The sequence below is a fragment of the Parasteatoda tepidariorum genome, chromosome 7 (genome assembly GCF_043381705.1).
Source record: "Parasteatoda tepidariorum isolate YZ-2023 chromosome 7, CAS_Ptep_4.0, whole genome shotgun sequence".
NCBI classification, from domain to species: domain Eukaryota; kingdom Metazoa; phylum Arthropoda; class Arachnida; order Araneae; family Theridiidae; genus Parasteatoda; species Parasteatoda tepidariorum.
Window position 1 is genome coordinate 72,999,698 of NC_092210.1, and position 14,894 is coordinate 73,014,591.

The 14,894-nt window shown below is 30.9% G+C and overlaps 1 protein-coding gene across 1 annotated transcript in view; it reads left to right on the forward strand.

Annotated features, from left to right (window-relative positions):
* LOC107441937 (fatty acid synthase) overlaps window positions 1–14,894 on the forward strand; it is a 67,561-nt gene that overhangs the window by 9,793 nt on the left and 42,874 nt on the right. The window contains exons 5-9 of the mRNA XM_043048093.2: window positions 762–884; window positions 1,691–1,924; window positions 3,389–3,837; window positions 5,043–5,279; window positions 11,166–11,355. Coding sequence (XP_042904027.1) covers window positions 762–884; window positions 1,691–1,924; window positions 3,389–3,837; window positions 5,043–5,279; window positions 11,166–11,355 — 1,233 coding nt within the window. The remainder of the gene's footprint in view (window positions 1–761; window positions 885–1,690; window positions 1,925–3,388; window positions 3,838–5,042; window positions 5,280–11,165; window positions 11,356–14,894) is intronic.

Here is a 14,894-nt window from a genome sequence, read left to right on the forward strand (position 1 = left end):
TGCACTCAAAGTCAAAATCTTGGCTGATTTCAATGTGCTGTTGGATGTTGTCCGCCATTGCTTCTGTGGTTAACGTCACGTTGTAATCCAACTGCAGTTGAGTTGGACGGCAATTGTAGTTCAAGATGAGCGTTCGATGACGTATACTATCAAGCTCACAAATGGACCAATCAAAGATTAGCGCTGATTTCCAGCTGACGGCGTCCTGTTCTAAGAAACCAGGCCTTAAGAGTTTGAAGTCTGAATTTCGCTATTTAACATTTACGTTCAGACAAAATTCTGTTAAAAAGTTACTTATTCAATTTTGTAGTAACTAAAATCCCTGGTAACTATTATAACTATAGTTATGACAACCATTGTCAACAAGTTACACAAAAACAATTTCCAATTCTAATCACATCCTATCTATACATATCCTCTTAAGTATATTTATTGATAAAAATGTATTGCCAACATTGATGTAATTACTGGTATTTATTATTAAGGGTATAGTACTTTTGTTACTCTAAAACATTTCAAGTTAACAATCCGATGGTCAAAACTACTATAAACGTCTGGTCAGTTTTTTCGAAAAATATGTGTCTTACCAGACATTTATTGAAAACTGTTAGTATTTTATTGGAACTTTTTTATTTTTACTGCGAAACTTTTGAAATATATTCTAGTCTTATTTTTTTATAAGAACTTTTGGAAGATCCTTCTATATTTTAATCACGTGAAAATTTTTCACGGCACCCTGATATGGATTTTTAACTTTTTAGCTGATGGTATGAATAGAACGGAGGCAGTGGCAGCTATATTCATTCAAAAAGCAAAACATGCTAGAAGAGTCTATGCTAAAATTTCTTCAGCAAAGTTTGTAACATCTGGATACGTTCCTGAAGGTCTGTCTTTCTTTTTAAATTTTATTTAACATCATTTTTAACTTGTATAAAATCCTAAATTTTACCAAAATCCCAATATATAAAAAAACCGAATTATTCTATGTATTTAAAAACACAATTGGACACTTTATCTGTTTTTCTTATGTGTCTTGAATTGAAGTAAAAAAGCAACACAAATGTTCGTTTAACATTACTCAAATTTCTATCGTTATCAAATTAATTTTAAGCGATTTTAATTTTCAAGAAATAAATTTTACAAATGATGAAATTTGTCAAACGCAGTGGCAAATATGTTTTAAACTCAGTACATTGTAGTTATGCTTTTAATTAGAAATATGCTGTAAAATTAATGGCAAATCACAGTATTAAGAAGTCATCAGTTAATGGATTTTACTTACTATCGATATGTGCTTTAAGAATTTTGCAAGTTAAAAATGTATCTTTGAAATTTCTAAAAATTTAAAATGAGCCATTTACTCATTAAAAGTAAAACGTAACAAAGAATTTAAAATCTTGAAAAAAAAAACTAAGGCGTGTGACATTTTAAGAATTTGTTATAACGATGTCTTTGAAGCAGAAAGATTAAAACAAGGAAGATTTTATGCATGTATGAAATATATATTTAAGATATAATTTATTAACTAAAGTATAAAAGAACTCTGCATTTAAACAAAAGTTATTCAAAGAAATTGAAATTTTGAAATGTAATTTCGAATGCGTGGACAGCATTGATTAAAGAGTACAAAATTGAAACATCGAAACATTTTGCTTTGTAATCATCAAATCCGATAAATTTTGTTTTGTAGGCATATCTGTACCATCTCAGAAAATGCAAATCCAGCTATCCCAGGAAATTTTGTCGGAGAATGGTTTGAAACCGGATGATATAGACTACTTTGAAGGTCATGGTACCGGATCACATGTTGGTGATCCTATTGAATTGAATGCTATTGCCCAAGTGTATTGCAAAAACGGAAGGAAGAGACCTATGTATGTTGGATCAGTAAAAAGCAATATTGGACATACAGAAGCTTGTGCTGGTGCGTAGAATAACTTTATTATGTATCTTAAAACCTGGTTTCTTAGGACAAGCGCCTTATCTGGGCGTCAGCGTTAAGTTGACGTTACCCTGACGCCAACAAAATACTGGTTTGTTAGCTCAAGGCCTGGTTTCTTAGGAGAAGCGTCTCAACTGGGCGTCAGTGTTACGTTGATATAATTTTGACGCCATAAAAATACCGTTTTGTTAGCTCAGCGTGAGCAGTCGGTCCAACACAGACATTATCTCGCATTGCGTATGCGTTAATAACGTAAGCAAATATTTATTTTGAATTTGTATTGGTTTTGTGATTGTCGACCAGTGCTTTAAAGAACAAATAATGACTTTGTACAAAAAAAAAAACATTATAGCTTAGCTAAATGAAGAAGAAGAGGAAAAAGAAGCTATGGTTTAATGTTAAAATTAAAATCTTGGCTGATTTCAATGCTCTGTTGTTGGCTGTTGTCCGCCATTGCTTCAGTCGTTAACGTCACGTTGTAATCCAACTGCAGTTGATTTGGACGGCAGTTGTCGTTCAAGCTGAGCGTTCGATGACGTATGCTGTCAAACTCATAAATTGACCAATCAGAGGTAAACATTCGTTTCAAGCTGACGCCGACGTTTCCTAAGAAACCAGACCTATAGACATACCAATTAATGCAATCAATTATTTTAAATTCTCCTGCAAATATCGTAATTAAAAAAAAACAATTATGACATCTTCTACATAATGTATCATTTTATTTTATTTATATTTTTAATATTATTTCTATTTGAAAAGACAGTTGTTTTTAATAACATGAAATAATGATTTCCCCTACCGTAAGGAATAAAACTCTTTTAGGTACATAGTAGCTGCCTGTGAGTTTGTTTTAAAATAAAAAAGAAAAAAAAAGAACAAAGAAAGAATTGAATTACAATTTGTTATAAATTGGATTGGGTAATACGCCCTAAAAATGATCCACAAATTGAAAAATTTATTAATGAAAAACGGAATGATCTAGCAATATACGATTCGCTGATTTGCCACGTTATTCTTAGGAATGCAAAGAATTTCTTCGCATCAAAATTGATAATCAGTTACAATTTTCGTCAACAGATGGTTTGGCTGCCTGAAAACTGCAAAACGATGTTTTGAACATAACCGTTATTTGCAGCAACAACGTGACTTAGTCTGGGAGGGAGGAATTTCTACTAAACAGACGCCTGTGTAAATATTTTAAGCAACGTGATCCGGCAAGCAGCCGAAAAAATTGAGTTATAATTTTTCCAATCAGCACAACCCTATCAGCTGACGAACTTTGTAACGAATTTACTAAGTAAATGAAAGAAAAATCTGATTTTTTTTAGCGAAACGCAGCAAATAGTATATTTCTAAGTAAATTTTCAAATCGCAGGCACATAATGTTCATTTTACGTTAGATATATGATTCAAGATGTTTCTATCAATACGATTTGATTTCAGGTCTCTGCAGCATTATCAAAACTTGCATGGCACTAGATAGAGGAATGATTCCCCCAAACTACAAATGGAGCACACCAAACTCCCTCTGTCAGGAAATGGTCGAAGGCAAAGTAAAAGTTGTGACGGAACCAATGCCTGTCGTCTCACAGTATATCCCTGTAAACTCCTTCGGCTTAGCTGGCACAATAGTGCAAATCCTCCTCAGACAGCATTCGAAAACTTTAGAAGACAGTCCGAATAAAAAATCTCCCCTTCCAAGGTTTCTGCTGTATTCTGGAACAGTGGAGAGCGCTGTACAATATGTGTTCGATTACGTGAAAGATAATCCAAACTTGCCGGATGAATTTTTTGCTCTCCTTCACAAGTTATCATTCTGCCCAACTCTCCTGAAACCTATAAGGGGTTATGCTCTTTACAAAGATCAATCTAATCCCGTAACAAGTATGAAGGTATAGTTAATGTTTTATTACCTATTTAAATACTATTTACCTTATAATCCGAAGATTTTGTAAAAATTTGAGTTGTTTTCTCCCCTGTAAACAAACTATATTTCCTCAACTTCAAATACCCTTTTGCTGATATTGGTAGCTGTGGGTTCTTCTCACCGTGGCCTTCCGTATATTTTATTTTATAACCGTCGTTGAACAGCCGACCCAATTTTCAGTTTACGACTACTAATGTTCAACTCCGTAGCTTTGTAATTTTGAACCCAATCCAGAAGACAAGGGAACACCTGGATCAAGTATTGGGAGGCTGAAATTTTGCCTTTAATAAGGACTTTTTTATGGAACTAACCCACATTTAGGTTAACATGAAGAGGAAAACAGTGAAAACCACCCAAGGCTAGTCTCACAGCAAGGGGACGTAAAAATACATGAAAGGTCTATCCAAAATTAGAATATTAAACGATCGGTCATCGACCTACATAGTTGGAATTCTAATCGCAGTTTTGAGTTTTCATCTGATAAAAGCATTCAACTCGGCTCTCCATCTACCGAGTTTGTATTCTAAGTTATTCCATATTTTGAAAATTCTAATAATTTATTTATAATACTTTTAGTATCCCACTTTTTCCCAATGTTTGGAAATCTATTCTTATTTAATATTTTAAGCCCTGGAGATTCCCGCAAAATTTCAAGCACCTAATTCTTATCACTCTTTTTTTATTATCCTGTTCATGCTTGTTCCTTTGCCCCGATTGGTTAAGCCATTTTACACGTGTTTATATAATTACTTCCCAACTGCCATCTGGTGTTTAGGCATTTAGAAAGGTTCTCTTATAGAGAACCGAAACTATAGTGTGTCCATTTCTGTACATTATTTGTGAGTTATTTTCGTTATTTCTTGTTTTGATCTACATAGCACGAAGTATACTTTGTCTTTCTTTTTCGACTCTTAATATTAATTTTAAGTTTTCCGTATTTCGCCAAATCTTGAGAACTTTGTATGAGAATCGAATAATTTTTGCACAAAATTGTAAAATTTGTTTTACCAAAGATAATTTCATGCAAAAAGTAATTTTTAATAATTATTTTCGTTATACATTTAAATAAAGTATCCGTGTAATAGTTTCATAAATACTTTTTAATAAAGTACGTGTGCAATAATTTCACACTTAAAATTTAATAAAGTATTTTTTTTCTCTCTATAACAGCTGTGTTTGCCAAATAAAAGACCCGTATGGTACATATATACCGGTATGGGATGTCAATGGCAAGGTATGGGTCTACAGCTTATGGTATTCGATGCATACGCAAAATCTTTGCGACGATGTGCTGAAGTCTTGAAACCTTTCGGGATTGACCTTTTTAAAGATTTGTCTCCTGATACGAATGAAATGGAAATATCGAGAAGAGGTATCAGCCCCGTCACTTCAATTACAGCGATTCAAGTAAGTATTTCAATTAAATACATGGAAAATATTATACAGAAGTGGAATATAAATTGAAGGGAATCTATTAAAAAAAAATAGTGCGTGGAGTCCCTTCGCGCGGAAGAAGTTTAACTTCGCAACCTGCGACGTTAATTGTAGAAGAATCAGCAGTCGTAGAAGGATCACTAGTTCTATTCAACGACTCTTTTTCCTGCTCCGCTCACCTTCGTGCTCTGTAATCACGGTAATATTGTGCATTTTTCCCTCGTGGACCTCTAGAACCAGTGGAAGTACTTGTGGTTGCCTCATCGTCTCGCCCTGGAAAATGTATTTGTATTAATAATGTATGTGAATGCGTCATAATGTAATTTCAGAAGAGAAAACCTAACAATCAATTGATATTCACAAGAGACGTACCTTGACATAACCTTAAATCCGTCGCATTGTCCGTGGGATTGTTTTCACTCATTTTTTACAATTGTTATCCACTAAATTTGAAAATAAAAAATACTACCCTATTAAATTATATGTGTATCAAAACAAACTAAAAAAATATTTATAGAAAAACAATACTTTTATGACTTTTATTATTTTTATGCTAGTGAGAACCAAAACAATATGGAAATGAATGAGGGAAAAATGGATCCTACCACGTGATTTCCCGGCCAATAAAAATGCAGCGTTAAACGTTTAACGCAACCTTGTTGGAAGACGCATAAGAAGTATATATAACTTCAAAAATTACACAAGTTTTGTGAAAGCAAATCTTGTATTTTAAATTACATAAGTTTTGTAACAAAGAAAAGTACACGGTGGTAATTGTTTTGGAAAATGCACAAACTAAATACTAATGAGAAAATATGTTCAATTTTATTGCAAAAGACAACTTTGTAAAACATTTAAATTTAAAATTAAAGAAGGAAAAGGTATGAATACTTACTGTACGAATCCTTATTATAAAACTAAAAAAAAATAACAATAATGTAAGACTCATAATGATACCGGGTCTCTCAAAAGTGTTCACCTATTTAGAATGTCAATTTAAGAAGCACAAGAAGGGGTAGAAATTTACGGTGTTTCTTAGAACAACGGAGTTTTCTTTTACCCTGAATTTCGAAGTTACTTACTAAATTCGCCGACAGATTTCATTGCTAATATTTATAATTTATAACCTTCATTGAACAGCTGACCCAATTTTTAGATTTACGATTACTAATGTTCAACTCCGTATCCTTGTAAATTTGAATCCAATCCAGAAGACAAGGAACTCCTGGATCAAGTAATGGGAGAGAAATTTGCCTCCGTGGAGGACTTTCTTACAAAACTAAACCACGATAACCTCCCACGGTTAGCCTGGCGGTAAGCGGACTCTATCCATACCAGTGAGGATATTTTACTGCTTTATGTCAGCACCGTGATCGGTGTAAGCCGGATGCGGAGCTCGCATCGACCAGTCATCACTGGGCTAAAAAAATAAAAAATAAAAATAAATAAATAAAAAAATATATATATAAAAAAAATTGCCTAGGTACAAAGTTAATTGACGTGACGCCTGATCAAATATTAAAAATTGATCAGTCTGTCATGCAAGAGAAAACTTTGTGTTATAGTTTTACCAGTCAACAGCACCATCTGCTGGCAAACTTTTAAAAAAATTTTAAGTAAAAATATTTCGTTTCTGAAGCAGTACACAACAAATATTTCGAACGTTTCTATCTTCTTCTTCCCATTTCTTTGTTAATTTTGGGAATCGTTGATCATTTTCGGGACACCGAGTAAAAAATTACTGACATTACATAACCAAGATCATACATAACAAAAAACTATAAGGTTCAGCTTAGTATAATACTTGACATTATGAACACTAACGGAAAAAATCACTCAGAATTTTTTTAAAATCAATTTATATTTATTAATACGTAATTTGATAATGCAACAATTTAGAATATAAAATGAAATTTAAATAAATGGAAAAAGGTAGAACCTTACGAATTAATGCGTATATGGTAAAAATAAGCTCTTTGAATGGTATTTTCTTGAATGTTTCTTTATGCCCTCAAGTTACAATAACTTCTTTTATTTAAACAAATTTAAGTTGAACTTTTAATAGTTGGTCTATGTACAATTATTAAATAAAATAATTTTAAAAAACTATGATATTGCATGCAAAAAATAAAATATAAAATATTGAGAATCGAGTCGTTATAGTCTCAATAACTTTTTAAAGACAGCAGATGAGAAGTCGTTGGTTTATTTGATGTTATTACTGTCATTAGAAAACCACCGACCTACGCCGGAACTTTGTTTGAGTAAGAGGATAGACTTCTTAATTAGGACTGGGCGATATAAGAAATTTTATATCGTGATGCATCGTCAGTTTTGCATCGCGATATAGAGATGTATCGCGATATAGTATTTTTGAATTTCATTTACTTGTAAGGCACAAAAAGTAGGATTTCTATCAAAACTTCATACTCAGATTGATTTAAATCAATTTATGAATTTGAAGATATATATGTTTTGCTAATGAAAGATATTAATATTATATTTTCTAAAAATGATCGCGCAAATAACAAAAGATTTCTTAGCTTAAAAATAAATAATAAAAAAATAAATAAAATTGAAATTTATCAATATAATATTTACCTAACAATATAGAAAGAAAATTTAAAAAATAAGTTCGTTAAAAATTATTTGCAAGCTTAAAACAAAGTGCTAAATAAATTATAAAAAAAAACGCTTTTAAAACAACCCTATTTTTTATCATTATTATTTCACATAAATAATTAAGTTAAATTGAATAATTACCGAGTTCTGAACGAAAAAACAAAGTAAGGCTCAATTTCTTGAAAATAAAAACAAAAGAATTATGATATTCTATAATATATTTAACTGACATTATTGAAAGAAAATTAAAAAACACGATTCTACCCTTTAATAAAACGAAATGCTAAATGATTAAAAAAGAAAAAAAAGAAAAGAAGTCGCAGACCTTACTAATTTTTTTGAATAAACAAAGTTGATTGACTTATGTCCAAATCCAAAAGAGGAAAAACAAGTTTTGTTATAATTTTATTTATAAAAACAACTAAAGATTTATAAATTTAAAATCAGTAATAAAAACCCATTAAATTATTAGAAGTTTCATCCAAAAAGTTTTTAATAAATAAGTAAAAAATAGCCTTAATAGCCTTAATAAAGTAAAAAATAGCCTTAAAAATTTAATTACTTTGTAATTTAATTCTTTATAGGCACCTTAAATTAGTAATTAGTTTATGGGCACCTTAAATTGTATAAAATCAATAATGTAAAAAATTACTTAAGCATGTTTTTTCATATTTAAAAATATAAAAAAATTTTCGTTTTAAGGAAAATAATTTACCTAATTAATTAAGAAACACTTCTTTTTATATTCTTTTCAATAATAGATTACGTTCAGAACGAGGTGACGACGGCGATCACAAAGTCAGTCCCACTGAAAATAATCTACAAGAAACCAGTGGCGTACGCAAGGGAGGGGTTTAGGGGTTTAAACTCCCCCCTTGAGCTCAGACAAAATGGTAAAATTGAAAATTTTAGTAGAAATTATGCAGGCTATTATTTTTTAAGACTATATATTTTTATTTGCCTTATGCCTACTTTTTTTTTCTCACGGTATTTCTCAGAACACAGAAAAAACATTTACTATAATAGGGTTGTACTTTTGAAACCAAATTCACCTGATACTGTTACGGACTGGCTTCTTTCCGTCCTGCCAGTCGCGATAGTTTTCGAGACTGGCTTTCATTCGCGAAGTCTTTACGCGATGATTCTGGAATTTTACACGTTCTGTCGTGTTTGAGACAATTCGAGAATTTTGGATTTGCGATGAAAATTTATATAAAAGAGGGAACGGAGAACAGTGGAGTTAGTCAGACTAAAAGTTATCTCTGCCGTTTGTCTTTCGGAGCTCGTTGCTAAATCTGATTTGTTTTGTCTTAACAAAAAGTTCATTCAATCGCCGAACCCGTCGTCGTTGTTATTTCGACTAGTGAAGAAATCAGTAACAATACTATTGAAGATACTGAGCTCGTTGAAGTTATTCATTCCAGATCGAAGCCTTAAGATCGTAGCATAGCGGATATTTCTGTGCCAATATATATATTTACTGTTCTTGGATCTTTAGGATGTCAAAACGCAAGAATTTAACAATATTTAATTATTTTGAGAACGCGACCAGAAATTAGTGAGGTGACAGCATCTAGTACCAATGTAAGTTTTTCTGTTGAACAGAAATGTGACACTTCCGTTGAAGAAAACGTTTCTAGCACATCAAAATCTGATGAATGTGAAAGTGGCCCGCAAAGTGTTACTTCCCACCCATATAACATTGGACTTTTTTCAGAAGATATTACATGCGAGAAGATATTACATTATGTTCTTATACTTAAAAAATCAAATCAAAATTTAACTAAACAATGTTGTCTAAATAAAAAGTCAAATTATCTAGCTGTCTAAATTAGGGACATAATAGTGCTTTATTACATACTCGAATTTCTTTTAGTAGTTTCAGAAAATCATGAACACCCCCCTTGAAAAAATTCTGCGTACGCCACTGCAAGAAACGATATCAAGTCGCGACAAAGAAAAAGAAAAAACTATGAGGCGCGAAAACGAACATGCTAGATCACCATATATGTTCTCAAAACTGATTCTGATTCTACAGCTCAATGTTCGTTTCAACATAATGAAACGAACATCGTCTTCCGCAGCGCGAATTGGCATCGGAACGTAAGAGAAGATCCTTGCATCGCTATATCGTATATCACTATATCGTATATCGCTATATCGTTCGTCTTCTTTCCTCGACGGCTTAAATCAGATTTCTGATGCATCACCGGGAACAAAAGTCGCAGTATTGGCCTGCCGATATAGGCGTTAAATCGATATACACGATATATCGATTTATAGACCAGTCCTATTCTTAATCATCGCCCTAAATATATACTTTCTAGAATCCCTGTAGAAACTGAAGTAAAATAGTGGGATCCTACATAGTGGGATCCTAAATTCAAATTTAAAAAAGGAAAACAAATCACCCTATAACTGACGAATTAAACGTGAGAAAAATAGGTTTAAAAATATCTGGATTTAATCTCATCTATTTTATCGCCATATAAATATTTCAAGTATTCCTAAGAATCGTCTTCCAAATTCTCTCTGTTTTTCTCAATGGAAATTAAATAATCTCAATGCTGATTCGTTAAATTTTGATAACACTTTTAGCTTTTCCCCACTTAAATATAATAATTTCCTATTCCTAATGTGTATTTTTTCTTCCATTTTCATCCTCTATATCAGGGCTGTCCAACTGCAAAGAGCCCATGGGCCAAAATTCCGGTCACTGATCACCTCTCTGGACGCAGTTTGAAAAAGTTGAACAATAACCTCTTACCTCTTATACAATAACAATTAATAGTTGAATTATTAATTATAAAACAATGGAACAGAAGGATTATAAAACAATTTGCTTATATTTTAATGGGAAAACTGAGGCCTATCAGCCTGAATAACATGTTGGCGGGCCGCCAGTTGGACAGACCTGCTCTATATGAAGGATGGTAATTATTTAACACTCTGAATAACATCGAATTCTTGGCCCACATAGCGTGAAAAATTAAGTAATCAGGTTTTTGAGTATTGTGAGAGAAAATGCCATTTAAAATTTTCGTAAAGCCAATAGTATGCGCACCAACACAAAAAATGCTTCCATTTCTTTGAATTTCACTTAATACTTTAATATTCGCAAATACGCTTGCTTGTAAACTACGTAAGAAAAAAAATTTAAAATAGTATCCTTCCTTAAAAGTATTTAATTCATAAACACTTTAAAGTAATTAATGAAAAATTTGAAATTGTAAACAGATAGCTATGACAGATTTATTGACTTCCTTGGGCATTAAACCAGATGGAATAATTGGCCATAGCACTGGAGAATGTGCTTCTGCCTATGGGGACGGAAGTGCTACTTTAGAGGAAACTTTGCTTGTAGCGTATTTCAGGTGCTTTTCAGCTGAGCAATCAAATCTAGAGCATGGAGCAATGGCGGCCGTTGGTATGTAATAACATAAAATCTCAGTTTCTATTTAGTGTATCTAAAAATTGAGTTGATTGCGTAACTATAAGAATTTAATGATCACAAAGAAAATGAATAAATAGTATATTAGATTTAAATTCAATGAGGAATGATGTTTATCGGTAAGTAATAGTATATATGTTACGGTGAAACACCGAAATCTGGAGAATGTCAACATTCACCGGTGAATGTCAACAATCACATAGTCGCTTCGGTGAATGTCCGAAATATTTGTTATATCCAATTCTATATTAATTTATTCGTTAATATTATTATATTTATTTGAAATATTTATATTTATTTGATATATTTATATTTATTCCATATTTTAATACTTACTGACGATAGATTAGAAGAAACATCAGTGTTTGGAGTATCGGGCAAATATATACCGGGCAATGGCACTTGACCTTAAAAAAACATCAGTGTAGGGTATACCGGGAAAATGTATCCCGGGCAGTGGCACTTGACCTTAAAAAAACATCAGTGTAGGGTATACCGGGCAAATGTATACCGGGCAGTGGCACTTGACCTTAAAGCAAAACATCAGTGTAGGGTTTAAATATCGAATAAATGTAATTATATCCACGAATAAATTCATATCAAATCGAATGTAATAAATATTTCACACATTCACCAAAGCATATCTGTGATTGTCGACATACACCGGTGAGGGTCCGAATGTACAAGAATGTAATGAAATATTCGACCTTTCACCGACGTATTTGGTGTTTATCGACATTCACCGGTGAAAGTCTACAACCACCGATTTTGATCTTTCGCCGTGACACACACACACACACACACACACACACATATATATATATATATATAATATACTGAATATAAAATATATAAAGTTTTTCAAAAAATTGAAAAATATTAAATAAATTTAAAGCTATAAAGTAAATTAATTATAGCATAATAAACTTTTAAAGTTGTGGTCTGAAAGCAATACTTTTTAGGAAATTTTATTTATAATATTGTGAGTAAGATTAATGAGACAAGAAATAAAAACTTTTCAAAGTTATATTATGTCATTTATATTTTAGTGGTAAACTGATTTCTTTCCTCTTTTCAGAAAGGAAATTCTTTAATTTGCAACTTTTAATTTTTTCCCAGTTGCAAATTTTAATTTTAATTTTTCTCTCAATTTTAAAATATCTACAAAATTTTTTAACTACTAAAAAAATTTACTTTGTATGACAAAATAGTTTATTAAATGTTTAGGTTAAATTAGTTTTGACTTAAAAGTACTTTTAAAAATAAAATATATATTTTGACAAGCTAAGTTTAATTATTATATTATAATTTCATGTTTTATTTGATTTTCTTATGATTGTACTTATTTTTTGTTAAAATAATGAAACTAAATCAAAAATATTTAATATTACCATAGTATTTTAAAATAAAAACAGAATTAATAGTCAGGTCTTTATTTAGTGAATTGTTATGCATTAAACAAATAAACCTAAATATATTACTGTGTATGATTTTATGTACTGAAAATACGTACAATTTAATGGCAGATTTACATAACAAAAGTATATATTTTTGCTTGAATTTCATAACAAATCGTATGAAGCCGTTATAATAGTGAAAAAAGCAGCGATTTTGTAACATAAATTGATTCCTTATTTATTAAATGACTCTTAAGTCTAGTAAGTACTAAATTCTGAAAATATTCTTTCCAGAATAAACGGTTTCCTGAAAAATCACTTATTTTGAAGAAACTTTGAAAACAATTGTAAGCAAATAAAATAGCTTTATTTTTGTAATGATGTCAGAAAATATTCAAAATACTTTCAAAAAAGAAAATTATTTTTTGTTATCACGCGTTTTTGAAACGTTCTGCTAAAGACATAAACATGAGGATATCATTTTAGAATGTTTTATTTCTTTATTTTCTATCAAGCATTAACAATTTGCCAAATATTTATTTTTCATTTCTTTTCTTTTAAGAAAAAATCAAGACTTACCAATTTATGTTTATTGTAAAAATTCTTATCTATTAAAGTACTTATTTGCAAAAGAAATAGAATTTAGTTAACCTAGCAGCAACATTTTTACAGTTCTAAATGTAAAATCCAGTGCTAGTTTATATTTCTGTAAAAGCATGTTTTTAAAAAGATTTACAATAACGCTTGTAATAAATTAATTTTGGAATAGCTGTATACATACTATATTTGAGAAATAAACATAAACATTTTATTATAAAAAAAGAAAACTTAAGTTTAAAAATTTTCTAACCACAATACAATGATGTTTATTAGGAAATTATCAGCTGTTTTACTTCATTAGTCTTACATGCTACGTTTAATTCTTCTGCATGTTTATATTCTTTCTAAGCTGGCATAAATGCGTATCAAATTGCGATATAAATTACTAACATTTTGTGTGCAGAAAATTTAATATTACCGCAAAAATTAATTTTGCAGTAATAATTATCTGATTAAAGTGATTCCATGATTTTAAGATAATTAATACTGTAAACGGTAATTATTGCTGTATTTCTGATTGAAACACACTGTGAAAAATTCCAGATAATATTACAGTATAAATTACCGTGTACTACTGCAATATCCATTTAACGCTAAAGTTTAATTTTTTCGTAAAATATCATATCATAATTTTTATNACTTTTTCCCCAAAAAAGTAACGAAAGTACAAGTAAAAGTACTAAATTTAAAAAGTAACGAAGTACAAGTAAAAGTACGTACTTTTTACTTGTACCGGCGGAACAAGTAACGAAAGTAAAAGTACTGCCATATATGGTTAGTTCTACGGTGGATACCGGCTGGTAAGGTTACTTTTGCTTCTGGTCAATAAGATCGAAGGTATGTGGGCGATCATAAAAAGGGACTATAAAAAAAATGTCACATCCAGTTTGGTACCACGGACGCCATTTCGATTCGTATTTCGCCGAATTTATGTGGCGATGGAGGTACACAGATTCTATTCATGATAAATTTAGACAGTATCTAACTGCTATTATAGAATTCTGTGCACCTAAATCTAAGAATATTCAAGCTTAATGAAAAAGTGTTTTTTTTCTTTCTGTGCTTACTCCATTAATTTTTGTTTCAATTCAAAATTCATTTTATTGTGTTAATTAATTTTGCTTATATTGGGTGCATTACAAATTTATAACGTTTTGCCGCCATTCCTGTTACCACAGTGTTCCGCACAAACAGGAATGGCGCTAAACATAAGTCGCCAATTTCGCCAAGGGGCACCCTCAAGTATATTTTTACCCATAAACTATTAAAGATCAGACTTGGCTAATGAGCTGGAATCCTTACCCCGATAGTATATTAGTGTGATGATTTTAAAAAAAACATGAATTAAATTTTCGGAAATACTTACGCAAATTTCGTACGAAAATCAATCGATGGAAAAGTTTGGATTTGAAAAATCTTAAGTTTTTTAATATTTTAATTTTAAAATATACATTATGATTCTCATTAATCACTTGGTTGTCAAAATGCCCAGTTCTGCTATCAGCGAAAATTTATTTT